Source organism: Hippocampus zosterae, chromosome 1, assembly GCF_025434085.1.
Source record: "Hippocampus zosterae strain Florida chromosome 1, ASM2543408v3, whole genome shotgun sequence".
NCBI classification, from domain to species: Eukaryota; Metazoa; Chordata; class Actinopteri; order Syngnathiformes; family Syngnathidae; genus Hippocampus; species Hippocampus zosterae.
Genome location: NC_067451.1, coordinates 24,636,405 through 24,659,679, shown reverse-complemented (window position 1 = coordinate 24,659,679; position 23,275 = coordinate 24,636,405). Strand labels below are relative to the sequence as shown.

At 41.5% G+C, this 23,275-nt stretch overlaps 1 protein-coding gene across 7 annotated transcripts in view; it reads left to right on the top strand.

Annotated features, from left to right (window-relative positions):
• Positions 1-23,275, top strand: part of diaph2 (diaphanous-related formin 2) — a 471,059-nt gene that overhangs the window by 157,171 nt on the left and 290,613 nt on the right. For all 7 annotated transcript variants that reach the window (XM_052073363.1, XM_052073392.1, XM_052073354.1 and 4 more), the window contains 8 exons: positions 1,288-1,424; positions 5,091-5,199; positions 8,347-8,457; positions 9,385-9,497; positions 13,779-13,895; positions 18,286-18,404; positions 20,317-20,381; positions 21,507-21,611. In XM_052073363.1, coding sequence (XP_051929323.1) covers positions 1,288-1,424; positions 5,091-5,199; positions 8,347-8,457; positions 9,385-9,497; positions 13,779-13,895; positions 18,286-18,404; positions 20,317-20,381; positions 21,507-21,611 — 876 coding nt within the window. The remainder of the gene's footprint in view (positions 1-1,287; positions 1,425-5,090; positions 5,200-8,346; positions 8,458-9,384; positions 9,498-13,778; positions 13,896-18,285; positions 18,405-20,316; positions 20,382-21,506; positions 21,612-23,275) is intronic.

The following is a 23,275-nucleotide window of genomic DNA, read 5'->3' as shown; positions in this document are numbered from 1 at the left end:
CTAATTTGGAGGAGCTAATTTGACCATTTACCATTTCCATTCTGCTCTTAGATCAATGAATTACCCATTTTGGGAAGGTCTTGTTCATTTCTCATGTAGTGGCACACATTTCAAGGCCCGGTGACCAATTGACGTTCCTGCTCCCAGTCCCCACCGGTGGTTACCCAAACCAAAAGTGTTTGTCCCTGTGGTTCTGCCCTCAATTGAATGCATTCATCATGGGCTTTCTTTTGGGTTAGTGGTAGTTAGGTTATTATTTTACTCAAGTCATCACTCTAATCATGACATACGTTGAATACTTTTCGAGAAATAAATGCCCAAACCCATTTCCCTAGTTGTTATTTGAAGAGATATGTAAAAATATATTAGGGGTGTTCACACGGCATACATTTGCTCCAGCGCTGCACCAATGTATTTTGTTGCGATATATTTTGCACCGCAGCAAATTGTGTGGAGCGTTCACACGTTAAAGCCGCCGAGCGTGTCAGCACCGGCACAGCGTCGGTGCAGCCCCACTTGCGTTCACACGGCAGTTTCTGCAGCGGAGCAAAACGAAAGAAAACAAATGAGCTGTCGTGTTGGTTCTTTTTAAAACGTATACACAACTTAAGTGACTACTGGACAGGCACGTCCTTCTCCTTCTCGGGCTCCGTAAATCAACGATGACTTCAAAGACACTCGGAAAAGCCAATGCGTAATGCGCCAAATAGAAAATCAACAAACAGGAAATCACAAAATAAATGATATGGGGTGCGGGGGGTTGTGAACATACAACAAAGGAACAAACTACACGAACATCTCTGAGACAGTCCAGTCTCCTACAAAAGGAATGATGTTACCAGCCAAGTCTTGTGTCGTTATTAAACAAACATATGACGGAAGTCCGACAGAGCGCGGAAGCAACGCATTCTCGCCGTACATAAACTCTTCACAAGCATTTGCTCTGGAGCAAATTTAACCCAGTTGCGTTCACACGTGCAAATATACGCTGGTGCTGCTTCGCAAACGAGCATTTGCTCTAGAGCAAAATTTTAAACCACCTCCCTGATGTGGATCAAATTTGGTCCGGTGTAAGCTGTTTTCCGGGGCTACGCTGGAGCTAATTTGCACGTGTGAACGCTCTACTGGGGCAGCAAATCTTGCCATGTGAACACCCCTCTTTTGGTCAGACATGCATACTGGAAGCTTTACTCGAGTAAAATTTGACATCTATGAAAGCTCCGCTTAATTGGCACCCACTGGAATATTATTCCCTTCATCCTTCTCCTTGCTTTCACGATCTGACAGTACGGGCTGCAAAGGATCCTGGGAGATGAGCGCAGTCTGTTGTTACTGGCACGATCCATCGACCCCAAACAGACCAGCATGATGACCGAGACTGTCAAGATCCTGTCGGCCTTTTGTATCATCGGCGAGGAAAACATGTAAGGCCGGTCACCTGATCGCTCGTCCTGTCTCAATTTATCGATAACAAGATGTTTCTCGTCATGGTGAGCATCGTGGAATTTCGAGGCCAGTGCTGTCTTTGTGAAAGGGTTAGTTCGACATAACGAGAGCCAGCTGAAAGCCCCATTCACAGTGACATCTCCGCTTTTAGTATGCAGTATCTTTTTCTACTGGACACAACATTCCGGAGTTTGACACGATGGTGAACTTCGGGCGCTTAACGCATTGCCTCTGTTTTGTTGTTGATGTTGGATGATGTTTTACTTAGAAGCACACTCCTCTCTCTTAGCATGACATTTCTTATAATCTGTCCGAAAGAAAACCTTAGCTCACGAAAGAGTTTCAACCCTTTAGAAAAAACAAACAAACAAAACAAACATGTAATTAGATTTCGCTCCTGCTGGCTTTCGTTTTGTCCAAAGCAATTAATGGGTTTGTAGCCTTTACAGTTTCACCATGTTTAGTTCCTTTTTCTTAGTAGCCACAATGGGTCCTCAAAACATGCGATGCATTTGTTGCTCTCAAGAGTTCTAACATGAAAATGTTTGTAACCATAACCTTTCGTCTGAACTGACGTTTGAGCATTAGAGGCAGATAACAATAACCGCATACGATGCATCTGTCAATCTCATGATACTTTCGCGCCAAAATCAAAAGTTAATTTGGAAGAATGCTGATTAATATGGCCCAGCACCCACAAGTCACGTGTCCTAACCATGGGGGATATAAAGTTGTTTTTTTTTTTGTTTTTTGTTTTGTTTTACACCATTCACGTGGCCATCAGGACACCTGCGCTGATCCAACTGCAAGAGTGGGAGGAACAAAGGAAATGGCACCAAAAAAAGAAATGTATTTGATTCAGTCACCTCTGCAGTACATCAATTACACATTGTCAACACCGTCTCCTCAACTTTTTTTCTCTCATTTTAATGGATTTCTCAGAACTGATACAACAGCGGCACACTGTTTATCTTGCTTGTTTGTTGACACTTGTTAACTGTTGCTCTCGCAAGGGTTTGGTTCTGCCTTCGGTTGCTTCGGTGTAATCACATGCTGTGTGTGATTCCGCACCTGTTAAATGTGTCATCTGTGGTCTTTCCGTTTTCATTAAAAAAAAAAAAAAACTGCAGAAATCAGATGGTGTAATATTACGATTGACAAACAAATATGAGGAAGATATGTGGTGCTGCGTTTACATGCTCTGCAGTGTTCGGGGATTATAAACTGTAAGGACAGTCTTATTATAATAAATAAACACATTTAAAAAAAAAAAAAACATAGCACCTGCAGATGCCTCAGTGCCCACTGAGTGCCCACCCTGCTGTTTTTGCACCAGTACACTGGCAGATTGGCTCACAATATATTTGAGTTGGCTGCTTCACTTTGGACAAATGATGCAGTCGACTGCCTTTACTGTGTTGATCGACTCGTTGTCGTTTGCCAAGGAGTTGCGTCTTTTAAATTGGATTTTTTTTTCTCGACCAGAAAAACAATGACACCCCTTGACACCAAACCCACAAGTTCAGAGTTCAGAGTCATGCCGCGTATCTCTGACCCTCCGAAGAGGCCTAAAGCGCATACACAAGCTACATGCCTTCACACTTTTCCCACTGATGTCTCGCAGCAGAATAGTTGAGAAGAGAAGTTTAATGAGAATGTCCCTGAATGATTTGGGATTTTGGATCCGACATCAAAGGAAAACAACTGTAGTCTGTATGATTCAATTTGCAAAGTCAAGCCATTCTCTTGATTGTTTTTTTTTTTGTTTAATTGGCACTCACCATTTTCTCAAGTGTCATTGTAGTTATTTTTTATTTAATTTTGACTTGTTAGTTTTAATTTGGGCAGCACGGTGATCGCCTGGTTAGCGCATCAGCGTCACAGCCCGGACGTCATGGGTTCGATTCCGGTCTTCTCTTTGGAGTTGTTCTCCCTGTGCGTGGATTTTCTCCGAATACTCCGGTTTCCTCGCATATTCCAAAAACATGCATGGCAGGCTGATTGAACACTCTACATTGTCCGTAGGTGTGATTGTGAGTATGAATGGTTTTTGTTCATCTATGTGTGTCATGCGATTGTCTGGCAACCGGTTCAGGGTGTCCCCCGCCTACTGCCTGAAGACAGCTGGGATAGGCTCCAGCACGCCTGTGACCCTCGTGAAAATAGGCTGATCAGAGAATGGATGGATGGAAAAATAGTGTTAATTAGTTTTTAGAGTTGGTGTGTTAGTTTAGCCTATTTTAGGTTTTTATTGATTTGAAAATGATTTATTTTAGATTAGTTTTATGATTAGTTTTGTTGTTTTATGTATTCATTTTTGTGTATGTGATAAACTGTATCTATCGCGTGCAAGGAAAAAAAAAGGTCACACATTCCCAATTGACTGTCAGACCTTTCTTCTGTCTGTCCATAAAGTAATACCAACCTAAGTACATAAAGCCCACTAACTTATGTATAAAATGAATTGCCAAAGATGAAAACAAAGTAAATGTTCACAATAATTAGAATTTCATAGAGTTTTATAAACATAAACTATAGTTCAAATCATTTATTTATTTTTATTATTTACATATTATCAAGCACAGTGGTTTTTATTTGTTAACGGAAATGTTTTTTCAATTTTAAATTAATCGGTTGCCTTTTGTGAACTATCATAACTTTACGCGATGTTTCATCAGCCCGTCAATTGGGAAAGATGATTTGAATTCAGACTTATTGCTTTGACACTGTTGCAGATGGCGCTCAGTATATTTTGATGGAAATGCAGTGTTACTCTTGTGGACCACGTAGAGGATCTGTTCGGCTCACCATGGGGGGTATCTTTGGCATGATCGTAGCTACCTTGTAACAGCGACACGAGTTGAGTCATCTCTCGGCTGCCAGACAATGGAGTGACGGCGGCTGGTGTTTAGCTGACAGCATCGAGAGAAAGAACGCGACAACTTAAGCAGGTCTATCCAGCCTCTTTTGAAGCGTTTCTTTCAAGTGACTTGAAAGCGACGCTGAACGCCTGCTTGTGCGTCGCTAACCTCTCTGTTCATGTCTTTGTCACCTTTAGTCAAGACTTGTAACACCGTCAGTCACCACCCTGAGAAAGCAGCTACTTTGGGGTCGTTTTAATGATGTCAGCATGACAATTGAAGCCTGGTGGATTTTTTGTGAATTCACTTCCAGTAGTGCCTTTGTGTTTCACGGCGAAAACGGGCACCTTTCTGTTGAGACAAGCTGCCTTGAGCTCTTGCGAGTTCTCTAATTATGCTCTGGTTCTCATTAAGTCTATTTGCACATTAGTCTACTGGTCCACTGCAATCAGTTGTACCTTTGCGCTGCTCAGATAGCCTCTTCAACGCAATTGCCCTCACAACTCAACACAAGCACACAAGCATTACATGAGGATGAAGCGTTTCGGATAATGGGTGGATAATTGTCCGTGAAAAAAGTCTGAAAAGGACAAATTAAGATAATGCAGAATGAGTTGAGAACCAAAAGTGTGAGCCCAAGAGTTGCTTGTAACTAAAAAGGGGGTTTGCTCAAAATGAGATCAATAGTTTTTGACCTGAAAATGGACATGCCCTGTCAGTGAGGTGACAAAAGTGTTTGTTGACACCCACCGGCCTTTCTCTCTGTGGTCTTTTTTTTTCCAGCCTGGATAAGATTCTGGCCGCCATGACAATTGCTGCCGAGAGGAATAATAAAGACAGATTTGCTCCAATTGTGGAAGGACTCGAGAACCTCGATGCCCAACAGCTTCAGGTTAGAATTCCCGTATATGAACTTCTACGGACATGCACACACACACTCACACTCGCTGCTGTTGCCAAATAGCTGCAGTGATACACATTTCTCCATTTCTTATTTCAAACCACAAGAACGATAGTTCATTCCTCGCTGACCTAATCCGATGCAATTGTGCATTCATTTATTAGTGTCATGAATATGTGCGTGCTCGACAAAGATCATCAGATTTTTGTTGTAGTGGCAAATCAATCATTTCTTGGTCATCGTAAACTACGAGGAATTAAATGTTAGGGTCATCAAGAGCAAATGGTTCTGCACTTGAACTGAATATGTGAATGGCATTTTACTATTGAAGCTCCCAAAGGAATGCAAATTTGTATCACTCTGATTTAACATAACTCGTGACCTTGCTGAGCTTTGACAGCGGTGTGAAGTTTCAGACAATATACACCTCGATAAGGATTTATTTTGGTACAACACAGTTATTTGATACCGCCAGCATTCATTCGGAACACCTTCAGAAGAATAGCTACTCATGTGTGAGAAAGATAGCAGCGTTTTTCAAAGTGTGTGGCACACCTCCTCTGGGGAGTGGCAGAACACACAGGGGAACCCCCCCCCCCCCCGCCCCCTACAGCTCATTTCAGTTCTCTGTCAAAAACCAAGCTGTTATTCTTCGGTGAGAGGAACACGTGGAACGTGGGGCGGATATTAATTGATGGATACATGTGGTTTGGAGACTTGAATTAGGAAAGTCGCATCGCTACACAATGGCTGTTTGTATATGCAGTGTCATCATGTCAAATGTGGTCAGGACTTCCTCCAATGTTTGATTTTTGTAGCATTTTTTTAAAGGCAGCAAGAAGCTGGTACCATTTTGTTTTTAGCCCCTCAAGCTTGATTTTGTCACGGACACCATTTTTAAGAGCAGAAACAAAAATGACAGCGGTGACGTCTTCACATGCACATCACCTCAGGCACACGATGAGATGTGATTGCTGGGTAATATTCAATATGACACCCAGAACTTCGTCGCTGCTGCAGCTTTAATTAAAAACGATAACTTTCTTGAGCGCCCTCTTTTTCTTTCCAAGGTGCTTCCTTTTTTTTTCTTTCCACTCCTCTCTATACTTTTCTCATTTCTGTCACATTTTACAAATATTTCCTTTATCTTCTCCCATTTCTTTTCCTCCCCAAGGTCTCAGAAGACCTTGATGTGAAAGTGCAACAAAAGAGTGCTCTCCTTCATGTTTTACAAGTCCACTCCTGCAGAAGGACGGAAAAAAGATAAACAGTCATAAAAACGAACCCGCTGAATGCATGTTTCTGTATCCCTAAAGTGGGTAATTATTTATGGAATGACTTCTTTTAACAGCAGGGACAGTGCAGCAGAATTCTTGCAGGAAACTGCTGAGGCAGCGAATAAAGAAGAGATATATCTTTTTTGCGATGAAAGTGGTCTTTTGTACTTAAACGTTTTACATTAATGACAAAAATACTCATTGTTAAACAAATGAAAATGATTCACTGGAAAGTAAATACAATTCTCTCACCAACCAATTTGGACCTCTGCACTGAATAAAATTGATTTTCGGTTGCACAAAAAATATATATATATTAAACTGACATTAATCATTTGTTTACAGTATTTTTGAGAAAAAAATTGAGAAAATGGCGTTGGTTTACCACATTTTAATCTTTTGCAACCTTTGTACATGTTTGAATTGAATAAATCAGAAGGATCTTTTTTTTTCAGTGTATGCCAGCAAAATTGTATTTCAAAGGAGACATATTGTCTTTTTTGCCGAGTTTCGAAATGTTGAAAATGAAACAGTCCCCACGTCTGAGTAAAAAGTCTGACATTCTTCATTCCAACTACACAAAGGCTATCAAGAGTTACAGCGCCCTGTGATGCTCCACATTTTTCATGGGGGTGGCTGTTTCTCAACCAAAAGATGGCTGTTCACCCACCTCTTGGACCAGCCCAGTGGCCCCTTGTTCTGAAACAGCCGGAAATCTGAGGAGAAAGGCTAAGCAGGAAAAAAGGCAGAGAGTCACAAAATCAAACTTGGACGGGGGGCCGCTTGGAAATGGCAGATCTTCACCTGCTAAGTTATGGATGAAGGAACCCAGAATGACAAAGAGAATGACAAATGGTTTCTTCAAACTACCGATAGTTGTTTAATTTCACACTTGATGGGTGGGCAGCCATCCACCACGTTGCCTTCCAAAATCACAAAGGCAACACTGTAGCGGTGTTTGGAAAGTCAGTGTTTTAATTCTTTATCGGTGCACTGCAAATCTTCCCCGTCAAAATGCCCCAACCGCATGGTGCCGCGTGTGGCTGAGCTAAGTTTGAAGCTTGGTGCATAGGCGGCTGAAGAAACAGAATTTTTCATGAGCTTCGTGGCTTTCTTCATTCACATGAATTCTGTGAAGCTTTTTGGCTTGAGGTTCTTTCAACGTTGCCAATAAAATAATGAATAATTTAAAAGGGTTGGTGAACAAATGTATTACTGTGCATGAAATGAATACTTCCGATTCTTATTCAACGATATTTAGCTTGCGCACAGTATGATTATATTATACATGATAATATCCCTGTCAAATTGTCAAAACAGAATCTGCCCAGTAATGCACAATTAGGTTGTTTGGAAAAAAAAAAAAAAAAAAAAAAAAAACCTTTCGGCATTGACTGCCGAACGACGTCGTTCGGAAGGACAATATGATCAATTCAGCGTGAGCATTTGTTTTGACTTCTTAGCTGCGTATCCGAGCCAATAGTTCAGGTCAATGTTTTCCAAAGACAGCTTGGAGCATCCATGGGAATTCTTCAGCCCACTATTGATTGGCTGTCCAAGGAAAAGTGTCTTATCCATGGTCTTCTCCCTTAAAATACCTTTCCTGCTCATTAGAATTGATTTCCAAGTAAGCCCGCACACACACAACACATGCAGACTTTTTCCTTTCCAATAAATCTATCAATAATGCACATCCAGACTTCTCACCTTGTCTTGTCTTCTCCTCTTTTCACTTTCTATCGACACTTCTTTTCTTTTTCAACATCCCCCAAATCTAGCACGGATATATATGCATATCGGTTCCAGAATAACGGGATGGTTTTCTTGGTTTTGTCCGAACATGCTCATGTGATTTGCCCAGGTCGCTTGCATGCAGCTCATCAACGCGCTGGTTACCTCCCCGGATGACTTGGACTTCCGGATACATCTGAGGAATGAGTTCCTAAGATGCGGCCTCAAAAAGATCCTGCCTGTGAGTTAATAAAATGTCACGTGGCGGCATTCCTTTGGGTTATTTTGCATACATTCAAGCCCGGATGGAATTTTTGATGATTTTTTTAAAATATAAAATATCATTTTTAATCTCCCAAATTCCATTTTGCTCGTACAAAGCAAAGGTTGAAAAACAATTAAAATGATTTGTTTTTGAAAAAAAGTACAACCTTTTTTTCTAATATTGCTAATTTGCTTTCAACAGTCAGCAGAAAGTGACATTCAGTGTTGAGTTCTGTTCATTACAAAAAAAATACTACCAGACATTTCCCTCTTGTCCAACAAATAACATGACAAATTGAAATAAAATAATATAACAATTCAAATGATGAGTCTCGCATGAATCCGATTTTATCGAAATGTTGTGATTCAATTGAATACCCACAATTGACAAGGATAAACATTTCAGTTTTCATGGCTTTCAATATAACAACGACAAAAGTTACAATTTGACATGAACAGGATGTCAGTGATGTATTGAAAACACTATCTTTGGAAATGACAAATCAAACAAAAATCCCTACTCTTGCAAAATGTCATTACATTTGCATTGAAACCATTTAAATTATTAAAGATAAAAAGGGAAGCGATGTGTACACAAATTGCCGGGCATCGAGTCCAGCGGGGTCCACCGAACACAGGCGTGTCCAGGTCCGGTCCTCGCGGGGCGCTGTCCTGCCTGTTTTCCATCGCTCCCTTCTGCAACACACCTGATTCATCGGCAAGCTCTGAAGAAGCAGCAGAACAATACTCATTATTCGAATCAGGTGTGTTGGAGCAGGGACAAATGGAAAACAGGCAGGACAGTGGCTGGGGGACCGATTTTGGACACACCTGACCTAACATTTATCATTTTTGGACAACGGTGAATATTTAAACCACTGACTATTTATCTAACTCTTTCCAGGAGCTGAAAGAAACGGAAGAGCTGGACATCCAGCTCAAGGTGTTCAATGAAAACAAGGAGGAGGACTCCATCGAACTCTCCCATCGCCTGGACGACATTCGGGCCGAGATGGAATATCCTTTCGCCCCTGTCCTGTCCTTTTAGGCCCTTTGTGTGAATTATGTGGTTGACCACTTGTGCTGATGTAGCAGAAAGCGATGCGTCAACATGATGACTTTGATTGATTGAAGTTCCCTGGCGATTTGCTTCATTAGAGAAGGATTTGAGGATCTTGTGCACAATATTAAGCTCCCTCTTGGCTGCCAGTTGGGCAAACGTGCTCCTGTTCTTCAACTTCCACCTCCTCACATTACTTCATCATTCGTCTACGTCTTATATTTGTTTTGTGTTCAGGGTGACTCAAGGCAACAGCAAATCTCAGGTCGGTGAATTCACACGCCACGTACAACAATATGACTACGACTCTGACTCCTGCAACCACAATGCTATGAACGGCAACACTATCAACAAAAACTACGCTACGACTATGATAGCTACTACAAGGATCAACGGGAATCCTAATACATACAAGTATGCCGCTGTTACTAACGACAACAAACATACTTCTTATTTTACTACTGCTACTACTACTTTACTACTACAACAGTACTTCTTTTAACAAAAACCATGATGCCATTTTTGACAACAAGACTACGACCACACTAACCATAGGACGGCTAACCACAACTCTACTTCTCCTCCTCTTACTACTAATCAAACACACTGCTTGACGACTAATGACAAGAACAATGACTACACTGCCACAATATGACTATGACTCCGACTACCACCACTACTACGGCCACTACTGCATTGTACAAATGTTCAAATTCCGCTCCGAGATACTGAGGATGCTCCTCTTTGTTTGCTGCTGTCCTCCTCCATCCCCCCCATGGTGTCCACGAGGAAGTTAATAAGTAGGCACTAATTCAATTCAAAGTCAGAAACTTCTTCACCAAGCTGTTTAATAATTCACCAATCTTCTCTGGGGCTACGTATGAATGAGCGGCACTGGGAGGCGACATTCCAGACACCTGACATTGTTATGCAGATGTCCGCTGCATTTTTTTTTTCCCCCCAAATCCCATCAAATCCCACACTTGTCCTGCTGACACAAAGCACTGCCGTGAGTGACACTTCATGTTGACACACTCAGGTGAAACATGTGCGTGTGTGTGTGTGTGAGGAGGTGGAGGGAGAGGGGGGGGCACTTGGATTAATGATGTGCTTGAGCGGGTTCACAAATGAGATGGCCCAATGTTTGTTTCCAAGGACAATGTGGCGTATTGATCGCGGTGCTTCAGGGTATCATTCTAAATGCCTCGGCAGCCCCTCTGCCTACACAATAACGCCACGCCGGTGGTACTTGTTCTTACCTGAGCGTGCTTCTTGTTTTTCCATGATTATTGACCCATTCAAGCTTCTCCCGTCTGCGTCCGGCTCGGGTCCCGGTGCCACCGAGGTGACTGCGGGACATTCATAAATATTAAGAGGCTGTGGAATGGTGATTGATTGACCCTACCACCGACTGGCCTACATCCCACTGCCATCGCCACTCATGTTTATTCATTATTTGGCGAGAGAGAAGAGCGGTCATTGAATGGATTGGCATTCTGCGTTGGTTCTATGTCTGCAGCTTACTGATAGATAGAGCGACTTGGATAATTTCCCAGTCTTGAGCTCCCTCCTATGTCCTTTCCAATGTTGCACTAGCCAGGACATAATTGAATCTCACAGGACTGGTAATTCTCCCATGTTTCATGCTCAGCTAATACGAGCTAGGAAATATGTAGAGGGTCCTGTATTCTCACCACTGCCTCTCGACAAAAAATGCTTCAATTCAAGATGCAGTGGAAATAAATAAGAACAACTAGGTGTCAAATACCAGATCCAACATAACAGGATGTAAATGTAAGTAAGTCGTGATTTTTCCTTAAATGGTCATGTTCCCAAAAATGGAGATACATTTGGCCAAATAAGTAGACAACCCCAAAACACAGACCATTGATGAGATTGCATTTTTGGTTTCCGAAATGTATTTTTGACACTGGTTAAAAAATAAATAAAAAAATCTTTACCTGTTTTTTTTTTTTTCATTTTTAAATTTGACCTGTAATAACCTGTACAATACAGATGGAATTGCTGAACCTAACCCTAATTCCATTATCATTATTAAATGTATTGCTCTATTACATACAGTATGTTGTTTTTTTTAATTATCATCACTGTCTTGTGAAAAACACATGTCCATTTTTTTCTATTCTGTGATTGGGGTGTCCGATACATGGATGTACCATTAACAAAACCTTTTTTCAATGAACGTGTGTGTTTTTTCACAGGATAGCCCTGTTATGAAAACTTGATGTGCAAGACAAAAAGAGGGCATATTCGGAATCAACGTAAATAATATCATCGAAAGACGTTCATCCTCATCTCTGATTTAAAAAAAAAAAAAAGAGAAAAATAAGTGGAATCTTTACCATGCTATTCAATTTTTTTTGGGGGGGGGTTGAATTTTATTTACAGAAACAATAGCTTTTATCTTGAAGTGCCTCACCTCAAATCGACACATTTTGCTAAGATACTGCTGTTCCTAAAATGGTGACTCTAATAGACGCCATACCTCAGTTAATCAACTGGATCAACATCTCCTTCTCATTGTGTGACCAATGTTTAGGTAATGTACTTTCTCAAATAGTGGCCTCCACTCAAATAGTTGCTTTGTCCATGTTAAATAGCCGAATCTTCATCCATTTGAATGAATAAACTGCTCATGTAAAATAGACGCCTCCACCTTGCGGTCTCCTCTGATCAGGTGCCTGTTTTCCTCAAGTAGTGGCCTCTACTATAAACTCTACTCTCTGCAGTTTCTACAGAGGCCACTATAAACACTGTGCCTCATTAAATGCTTGAATTGGCATGCACTTCAATCAATGAATGCCTCACCTCAAATAGAAACCTCCCAATGTTATTGACCTCTGCTGAGGTACTGCTCTTCCTCAAAATACTCCTAATCGATGCCGTGCCTCAAATCATTGTCATCTGCTTTAATAAATAAATGCCATACCTCAGTTACATATACCTCCCTTTGGTTGGTTGAATTCAACATTGTACAACCTCAAGCATTTCACTGCAGTTCTTCATAAATAGTTTATGCAGATTTGACACTTTATTTTGCCATCATTACATGAGGGTTAGCGGGTTCAATTTGCAATAACTAATTAATAAAGCAATTCTAGGAAGAAAAATACAATTACTTTGTAAATATTTGCGACAACAGGCACTCCATATGCCACGTAACAAGTAGTTTCAACGTATGGTGTCATTTTAGAGCTATTTTCCTTCTCCTAAAGCAGATGCAAGAGTGCTGTCATGTGGCGCTACATGTCATAAAACTGAAAAACATCATTTCATTACTTCGCTTCAATGGAAACATTTTAGGAGGTGTACTTCATGTTGAGATGGCAGATTATCATCTTGTTGTCTGTGTGCACATTTATAAGACATGTTTGAGAAGCTTATTGTGTTTTTTTTTTCAAACAGAATGAAGTTCCACTGGGAAATCCATTTTTTTTCTTTCCATGCCTAAACAACTAGATAGCATATTCAATCGCGCTCTTTAAGTTCCTAACGAATATTGGAAGTTTGATGAGCACAAATCAAATATTGACGATAGTTTATATGTAATTATTAAACCAATGAATGTAGTACAAAGAGGTGAACATGTAAGAGTCGTACGCGGGGAGTGATTGAAGAACGAAGGGCATTGCAGATTGAGACATGTGAAGGATGTGCTTTAGATGTCGGAGCCGTCAGTCCTCCCTTCTGGGGCAGGCTGACAGGAGACACATAATCAATACCTTCTGCAAATTTAATAACCTGCATATCTCTTTTCTTTTATTTTCCTCCCTATCCTCCCTTTGCCGCACAGTGAATGCCAGTTTCAATCACAAAAGTGACTCTCAGCATAATTGTTGTTCTGCAAACGAGCCCCTCTCCCCGTTGTCCTCGCCTGCAATGTTCAAAGTTTCTCGTTGTCTAATTAATTTTTTCCTACTTTGAAAGCAGCATCAGAGTGACAGGGAAACCAGAGGGAGTTATTTTATTCCTGTATTCCCATACTTCCTTCTCTCCTTTAAGTTAGCGCTTATCGTGGTTTTCAGTTCCCCGGAGAGAGCTGATAAGAGGAATCACATCTGTGTTTGCTTTCGCCCCATGATGCCTGTCAGGAAGCGGAGGTGTGAAAAGAAAACAAGAATGCATCAAGCTGGTGTTCAGAAAGAAGGTGTTAGGAATATGTGAATTGAGGCTGATTACAGTTGCTCGATTGTTTCCTTTAACTTCGCCCCCTCTACTGACATGAATGAGGTGTATCATCTCTTATCCAACATGGTGAAAGACACGGGCTCTGAGGCCTACTTCCTGTCCATCCTGCAGCACCTGCTCCTCATCCGGAACGACTACTACGTCAGGTAAGCTGGTCACTGACATGATACCTCTTTCTGGAATTACTTTGTAAAGTGTAATAAGATTTACAGATATTCCTCAAACCAATAACGGTGCACGCCCCACCTCTGCGAAGGTCGAGAACTTTCTCAAATCGACGCTAGCACTCCAATTGGTGGCATGCCTCAGTCAATTGCTCGATTCAACGTTCACTTTAAGGCTGTTTTTCAGACGGCCAGCCAAAATCGCATTTTTAGCCCATCCAGATTGATACCAGATGGCTCTTTTGTAGTCGGAACAATCACAAAGCACGTGAAATCTGATTGTTGCGAGGCGGATTGAAGCCACAGTCAAGAGGTAGTTTAATATCTCCTTCGGACGTGATGGGTCTCCGTCAGAACAGCTCCACACGCATCGATTAGATTTGACTGTCTGCAACGTCACTCTATGCAACACAATATCGATGCGCCAGACCAGAGAGCGCCAGTCAGGCACGTGCTGGCCTTGAGGCGTTCATATGGGGCATTTTCATTCCGTTTGATCGTTTGGATCATGATCAGAATACATGGCTCCATGTCACACCGCCTATTTTCTGGATACGCTGTTATTGTCTGGAGCCACGCTTGCTGCAATGCACTGGAATATAGAATGCCACATGTGAAGACTATGGTAACAGACCTGGGTGTGATTGCTATATTAAAAAATGCTCTGATGGGTCTTTAACAACATAACATTCTTAAATGCTGCTAAAAGTATGAGTTTTTCAACTTTCACCTTTCGAGGGAAAATGTGTCAGTCACTGGGCCGGGAGGAATGACACTGATGAATTCACTGCTGCGTCAGGCTTTTTTATTTTTTTTATTTTTGCAGAGCAGACTTGTAAAAAGAATGTTGGAAAGTGAGGGAATGATGAGAGGAGAAAGATGAATTCATCATAGACACCTTGCTCTACCCTAGGATTTATAAATAATGCATTGTTCATCTATAAGGAGGAAGAGAGGGGAAGGGACTCGCATTAAAAAGCTCCAGCCACTTCCACCTCGGCTTCAGTGGTCGTGTCCCGCTCTCCAAGTGAGCAATAAGAAGTCGTTTGTAACAGTGAGCTTCTTTCAGAGATATACTCTATACTGAAATCGTTTTTACAAGTGATTTTAAGGCTGGTTGATTTGGGCTGTCACTATTTTTTGATTTGATTATTGCCATTGGATGATGCCATTAATGAATGGAATATTCAGATCACATTTTATTTTGCATTTAAGTGTGTTGAGAAAAAGCCGTTTCCCTCCAGATTAGACATGAGAGGGATTGAAACCAGTGACATGTTCAGTCATTGTTTTCCAAAGTAAAATCCGATGTTTGCAAATGTCTTATTTTGAAACTGGACAATAATTGTTGATGCGGGGTTGAAATCATATATTTGGTGAATATGTTTCCAAGTTAAATGATGTCTCGAAACGATTACTCCATTATGACAATAGTTGTCGATTCATTTGAGAATCGACGAGTTGTCAGTCAATATTGCCACCTTCTCGTGTAGGTTATATATGCCGGATTCCGTCAAAGTGCTGGCAGAAGTTTATTTCCACAACTGCAGAGAGTAACAAGCACATGTGAGGCATTTATTGGCCTTTGACAAACTATGGAGCTGAATCAGAGAGAGAGAGAGAGAGAGAGAGAGAGAGAGAGAGAGAGAGAGAGAGAGAGAGAGAGAGAGAGAGAGAGAGAGAGAGAGAGAGAGAGAGAGAGAGAGAGAGAGAGAGAGAGAGAGAGAGAGAGAGAGAGAGAGAGAGAGAGAGAGAGAGACCTCTATATTAATGAAGATTAAGATATCCTTTATTTGTCCCACACTGGGGAAAGTCACAATATACACGACTACTTCCATCTCTGTACTCTATGCTTTGTTGTATATGCGTTGTTTGTCTATGCTGTGTTTCTGTAATTAACAGAACTTTCTCATTAATATTCACTTTTTTGTTTTTAAGAATATTTTCATACGGATATGTAAATATTCCAATATTTTCGTGGCTAGTGCTAATGTTCGCCCTGCTCGCAATATCTCTCTTTGTCGTTAAAACACCACTTTGCTGTCAAAGTCAGATTTGCAGATGTCATGGCATTCTCTTAGCAGGGAGTGGTGAGTGTTCCGGTATTGACCGACAATAGTCTAAACACCCGGGTTTTTTGTGATTTTTTTTTTTTTTTGTGATGTTTTGGAAGGGAGAAAACAGAAGGAGCCTATTAGAGGTGTGGCTTGTATACCGTATATTGAAGAGCGATTGTTTGGGTAAGAGTTCCGGTTACATTTGGTACTCTTAACGTAAAAGCAGTTTGAATGTAAGCAGTGCTACTGTATATTGATTTGGGAATATTCTAAATTGGGCCAAAAGCATCAATGTGCCGTGTCGACTGTCATTGCTGTGAGTTGTTACTCTTCCCTCGGGGTTCAGTTTATTTTTGATAATTAATCTCTCAGTGCAAGCCTAATGAATGGGAGCACATCAAACCCGCCCTGTAAATATCGAGCAGATGTGCTCTTTTGGAGCACGCCGATATGGGGATTACATTGGCTGTGCGGAGGAGAGCTGGATCAAGTGGCTGAGATGGCGCTCGGCAGTGACTGGAAGAACCGTAGGTGCCAGAGTCAAAAAAAGGAAGAGGTGGGAAGTGATGCAACGGGACATATGCTCGCTTTTTTGGAACCCTGCCCTGCCCACCGTGTATAGACCTGACAGTTCTGGGTCACTCTTGCAGTCACTGCGGCCGCTTGGCGGCGGCGGAGGATGGAGGGCGGCGGCAAAATAGGGCGGCTTATTGAGATAATAACAGCGGGTACGCGGGTGACAGTTGTAAGCTGAGCGGCACAGCGCTTAAGCCAAGCAAGGCGACGCTGGCGAGCTTCATCCAATCACGAGTGGGCGAAGCTGCCAGCTCAAGCTTTACAGAATGGCATTCCGGGCCTCTTTTCGAAACGGATTATTTATTTATTTTAAAGAAGAGCACCTTAATGTTTCTTTTCATTTCTCTTTCACTTTGGCTCAGACAGTTACACTCTGACAAGTTTGTGGACATAAAGGTGATTCCTCCTCCCACTCGTAAACAGCGCATTCTTTACGGCCGACATCTTGCAGGGACTCCACTTGGTTTTGAGAATTTCTTTCATACACGTGTTTACGCCACTAGTCTTCGTAGAAATAATTAGTATAATAATTACACATGAGAGGCTTGCAATGACTTTGAGGCGCATTTTTGCTGATCAGTGACTATTTGAAGAGCAACATTGTACCGTTTTGGAACATTTTGTGCAGGTTAATCAAGCAACCTGGAGCGAGGCTTTTACGAAATAATAAAACTATGACAAGATAATGGTGGCGTTGGAGGCATTCATTTTACTATTTGAGTATCCGAATGAAAGTTCTTTCGAATAATCACGTATTTGGATAAGACTTTAGGAATTAATATAATTTAAAAAATTAACGATTTAAAAAAAAAAAAAGCAAAACATATACATCAAAGCTCCCAAAAAATTGAATGTATATATTTTGTCCATGCATTTTTTTAATGATGCATGGACACAATTACATTATTGGAAATTATAGGAAATATATTAGCAAAGCTATTTTTTTGAGATACGGTGTGTACCGAATTTACAAAATATGACTCATAGCATCTTTGTCACATCAATCGATTTTACTTTACACAGCTTATATGTGTTCAAGTCTCAAACTGTAATAGCTATCCTCATTAGTTTATATATCCACATGCAACGTTCCATACAGCTTTCATAATTCCGAGATAGGCAGACCCCCATAAAATGAACAGGGGTGTGGGGGTCAAAGTCGAGTTTAGAGAATAATTAGTTCTCAGTTAGGAACTCTTCTTAAATGGCAATCTATTTGCCAAATGTCACAAGCAATTAAAATTGATAGTTTCACCGCCAAAAAGGTCACGTTTGCCGAGCCGTTCCGGTGTCTCGCACACACACACACACGCACACACACACACATAATCAGCCAGCTGTATAACCCTGCTAACTTCTAACTAGCTAACATGTTTTTCTGGTCATTGTGCTTTCAATTACGCACATTACACTGATTAGATTTACATATCTTTTTTATGGTTGCTCTAATTGGCAAAGATGATTGCAAATTACGCGAGAGGGCTTGCTGTCACCTTGAAATGGACACACAAGCAGACCATCGGCCACAGTGCGACTATTATCTGCTCATTTCATGACAGGAGTGAAACAAGTGATCAAATTTAACAAGGCACTTGGCAATTTTTTTTCCATCCCCCCGACTTGGCATTTTGTGACCTCTCCTTCAGATGAGGGACTAATTTACACTTAATTAGTCGTGTCGAGTTTGTGTCTATCATATTCCCCGTAATTGTTCTGCTTTATGCTTTGTGACCCGCCAGGCCTCAGTACTACAAGGTGATCGAAGAATGCGTCTCTCAGGTGGTGCTGCATCGAAGCGGGATGGACCCCGACTTTGGCTACAGTCGCCGACTGGATGTGGACTTCACCCATTTGATTGGTAACCTTTCCTCCTTGGTAGGGGAAGGGGGGTGAACCTTTTTAATCTAACTACTATGGTTATAAACTGGAGCGAGTGGCAACCCCGTAGTAGTGTCACATCACCGTCTTCAAGGTCATGAATGTGACTGGATGAGTTTAACTGTGGTTGGATAAATGAATCAGGGGATGGGGCCTTGCGCAGTGAGATAACAACTGAAAAAAAATGTACCTAATTGTTCATGTTTTAACCACAACGCCCCCATGCTACCGGCAGCATCCTAAATTCTAAACATTTAGAGCCCTATCCCACACAGATGCACGATTTTGTCTGAAAGTGCATACTTTGCAGCGTACAGCTTTATATCCACTGCAAGTGGAGATTTTGCGGTTCCTTGCAAACGTACATTGCATTCGTCGACCTCCTGCATGGACTACAGCGCACCCGTTGTGCTTCCGCACGACTCTCCTGAGCTCTGAATTACAAGGGATTGAGAGGAGCGGCTTCGAATGGCTGTGAATCAAGTTGGCTTGATGCCAAAAGAAAGAAAATGCAACAATTCCACATATTTAGTTATACATATAACTGATGACATTGTCACTATTCAGTTGAAGTAATTAGACATTAGAATTGCATTGTTGTGTGTTTATGCACACTTCAACCAAGAATGTATTCACAGTCTGGCCGAATTGTGAATTTTGGCATGTGGTATATTCAGATTCAGAAAAGTTTTGTTTTCATTTTAAATGGGTCAATTCTGCTTTTAGCTGAAATTCATTTCAGAAAGTGACAAGGACACGGCACAAACAGTTCAGTTCAAAACTTGCTTTCTTGTAACGGGCATTCTCTTTTCTCAAGAATGCCGCTGTTGTTTACAATGTCTCTAGATTATGCCGCGACGAGCCTTTTACCTTAAAATATGGCGGCTATATTAATGATTTTGAAAAAAAAAAATATTGAAATTGCTCTTTAATCTTCCAATACAATTTCTTTTGTCAAGCTAAAGGATTACATTCAAACATACCAAAATATATTTCAGCTTCACATTTGGGCAGAGCCAGTGATTTAAGTTGTTATTTTATTTTGTTTCTATTTTATTCCTTAACAATTCTGACTTTGCCACAAAGAAACAAGTTCTAGATAATCTATATATCAATAATATATCAATAATAGCCAGGATAATAAATATCCTGGCTCACTTTGGTGCACAAAAAGATATATGGACAACAGTGTCTTCTATCTTTGTACTGCTTTAAAAGCATAATAATCATAATAATACTTTGTTGTGAACAAGAAACATTTCTTGTTCACATCAGGGGGGTTCTACTTCCCTAAAGTATTTCTCAGAAGGATATGCAATTTAATGAGAATTTGTTCAAGTGAGTAAATTGCCGACAACACAAATTGTGCAATATTTCCATTTCAATCCCCGTCCTTGCAGACGCACACACACGCATGCACATACTTACACACACCTACATACACTCACATGCTCTCAAACAATCTGGTGATAATTAATGTTGCTCATGTGAAACCACGTCCGATGGCAATCCACATGCAGGAGAGATGTCTGTCTGTCTGTCTCGCTCTCTTTCTCTCTCTGTCTGTCTGTCATTACTTTACAATAAAATGAATACCTGTACAGTAGTTCAACTTAATTCACAGCATAAGTGAAGAATGTAGATGATTAGTGGCATACATTGTGATTCAAAAGGGGGCTCATTCTTTCATCCAAGTCTATACACTACTCAAACCAAGCTTCAAGATGAATGAAGGACGATTTGCTTGTTCTTTCTCAAAAACAAACGTCAAAACAAACAAACAAACAAAAAAAAAAGCTTCTTTGGCAGAGGCAAGGGGGGAAAAAACTAATAATGAACGGGAAGGCACGTGTAATGTATTGATGTGTGTGTGGTTATATGCTGTCTTGCAGATCAGTGTGTAGACAAATCCAAAGTTGAAGAGAGCGAGCAGAAAGCCGCCGAGTACTCCAAAAAGGTGAGGCATTAATCACTTCAACAGGCCCCTTGCTCAGCCGAGTCCTATCAGGAAAGTCTTTTCTTCCGCACTGCTTCCAGACAAGCTATCGATTTTCCATGCTTTAATCAATACCTCGCTGCGACGCTACATGATCCGTATCAGCATTACAAGAATCAATAGCGAGGTTCTGATTTGTGCCCAGTGTTCGGCTGCACTTAAGTTTAGCGCAGGTGTTTTGATGCGTCTTTTGCACCGAGAGAGGGTTCCTTAATGTGCATTTCATTGCTCGTACAGTGGAAATCAAATGCAATATGTTTCGGTACGCTGGTCGACTTCCAAGTTGTTCTAATTTCAATACAAAAAAAAAAAAAAGATGTTCCGTTGAGATCTATTATATTTACAGCTCTCCTCAGCTTTGTTTATAGAGCACTTGAAACCATAGCTGCATACAAAGTGATGTACACAACGTAAAACTCGGACAGTAAAAACAGTTAAAACGTCAAAAGTATTTTGTCCTTTAATTGAGCCCATTTCTTTCCGGATGGATGCCTTTTTCTTTCATCACAGTGTTTCAAAAGTGGCATATGCAGACTTGACCGTGTGATGTCGACTAAAAGGATTTCAAGTGAGATGCAATGCCATCACACATTATGAAAATCATAGAATTTGCCCCACATTTAATGCATATAGCCAAACTTTTTTTTCTCTCTTTATCCTTTCCCGTGATGCCAAGTGAGGTCAAAACTTAATGCATCAAAAGGTATTTTTAAAGCTCACCATTGTGACACCGAGGAGCTTCCGGCTGTTGGTTTCTTTCTTTTTTTTTTTTTTTTTCCTTCGGCATAGCGCCTTTCCAGCCCGGTACGTGCGCCCCACTGGTTCTGTGAAGTCATTGCGCTGACATGTCTTGGTTTTGTGCAAAGGTTAAATCTATCAACATGTATGAAATACAGGCCTGAAACAAAGATAAAGGACAACAGGACTCCCGGGTGATGAAGACCGCAAATAGAGCGCCATGGTTTCGGGCGTCTGTTGATGTGCCCCGAGGCCGCTCTCCAGAGACGCCCTCCCACTCGCCAGCCTCCGCTGCCTTGTTTTCATCAATATGCACACCTTGACATATTTGTGTCCTCTTTCTTGCAGTTTGACGAGGAATTCGGCGCACGGCAGGAGGCGCAGGCTGAGTCTCAAAAGAAAGAAGAGAGAATCAAAGAGTTGGAGGTGAAGATCCAGGCCCTGGAGTCTAAGGTACATCCACAAAAAAAACAACCTGCGGTTATTTCTGGACTCAATTTTTCATCCAGATGGAGAGCTTTTCGCACCGCTCACAGATGCTGTCTAAGCGGATGTGAGAACATTTGATTTAATAAAGGGTCAATCTCCTTAAGTTGGAGCTCTAAATGTGGCTTAGTGTCGGCATTGAAGCTTTTCCAATGTAATTTTATTGTCTTGGAAGTGGATTGCATTTCTATTTTTACTGCCTTTGAAAACATTTCTTGAGCGCACAAAACTACTTTCCCATTTTAACCCAATTGCAAACATTTTAGCAGTTTCTTGAGTGGAAATAGCGGTAAACGAATTTAATGTAAGGCAATATTGGATGATGAAAGCACAGCCGCAACACCATCATCCCCAAACTGGCTCGTCACTATCTCACTTCCTGATTACCAGAGATGGGCACTTTACCCTATTTTGCTGGTCCGTTCTACATCCGTGACCTGGGCACCCTTCCGTCATGGTCCCTCCGTACTTCTTGTCTTGTAATAATTGTCCTCTGTCCCCGTCCATGCATTTCACCAGTCTGTCACCCCCAGAAAAAAAAAAAAAATCTGTCCATGTATGACGCTGTGGGAGAGAGGCTAACAGCAGAGGCCAACACTTCACCGGAGTCCAGCCTTAAGGGGGGTGCATGAAATGTATGAGGGGGGTAATTAATACCCAACAGACAACACTTACTTTGCTCCATATATGCACGCAGCACTGTCGATCTGTGCACTTGATTGTGAACATGTCCCACGTAAGTGTAAAGCTATTAAAGATATGCTTATGTTCATTTAATCCTTACTGTTACACACATCCCCCGTGTATGCGGATTTGTATCGTCTCCATACACACAAACAATGAAATCAAAGCCCCGGGAAGTTTCCACAAGGCGCGTAAATACCCCTGTTGGTTTGGATGTGTTGTTTAATGATGCAACAATTTGATCTTCTGTGAGTTAGCCACGTGAACCGCTCCAATCCCATCTCAACAAGCTCTCTGATGATTGCGAGTGTTTTGCTGCCTTCATCCACGTTCGAGAGCGCGCCGCTAAAATCATTGACGTTGCAAGCGCAGACCATTTCGGCTCTTTCCATCAAAGACATCCCACCATCACAGGCATGTTATTTTATTCTTTTTTTTTGGGTCATTATTTTTTAAGAATGAAATGGATGCAAACCCTAACCTTTCATCCGAAGAGACAGCCTGTCAGACACTCAAACTTGTGCGTGCCCAAGTCCTATCTGCTCACCTTGTTTGCCACAACCAGGGACATTTAATGGGCGTCGGTCTACCAGGAACTTTGGCATTTTAACAAGCAGCCTGTCTGATGTGCCTTTTTGATTGTCCCGCAATTGAGTGGAGTAGTGCCTCCGCCCGCAAACATCAACAAAGGGAAATGGGAATCACAACAAGTGGGGAATGATCCCTTTCCCAAGCCGTAGCGTAGCAGAAGGAAGCGATTCACTGCAGTCGGGCTGAAGATGTCATGAATAATGTAGCAGTGCAGCGGTACGCAGCGGAACTCTGCGCCATCCCATTAATAGCTTTTAACAAGCTGACAGACTCGTAGCTGACCTCAATTGGCCCCTGGGAAGAGCGGGCGGTCTACACAGGGTTGAGCCCATCTCAGGCTAGAATTAGACTTTTTT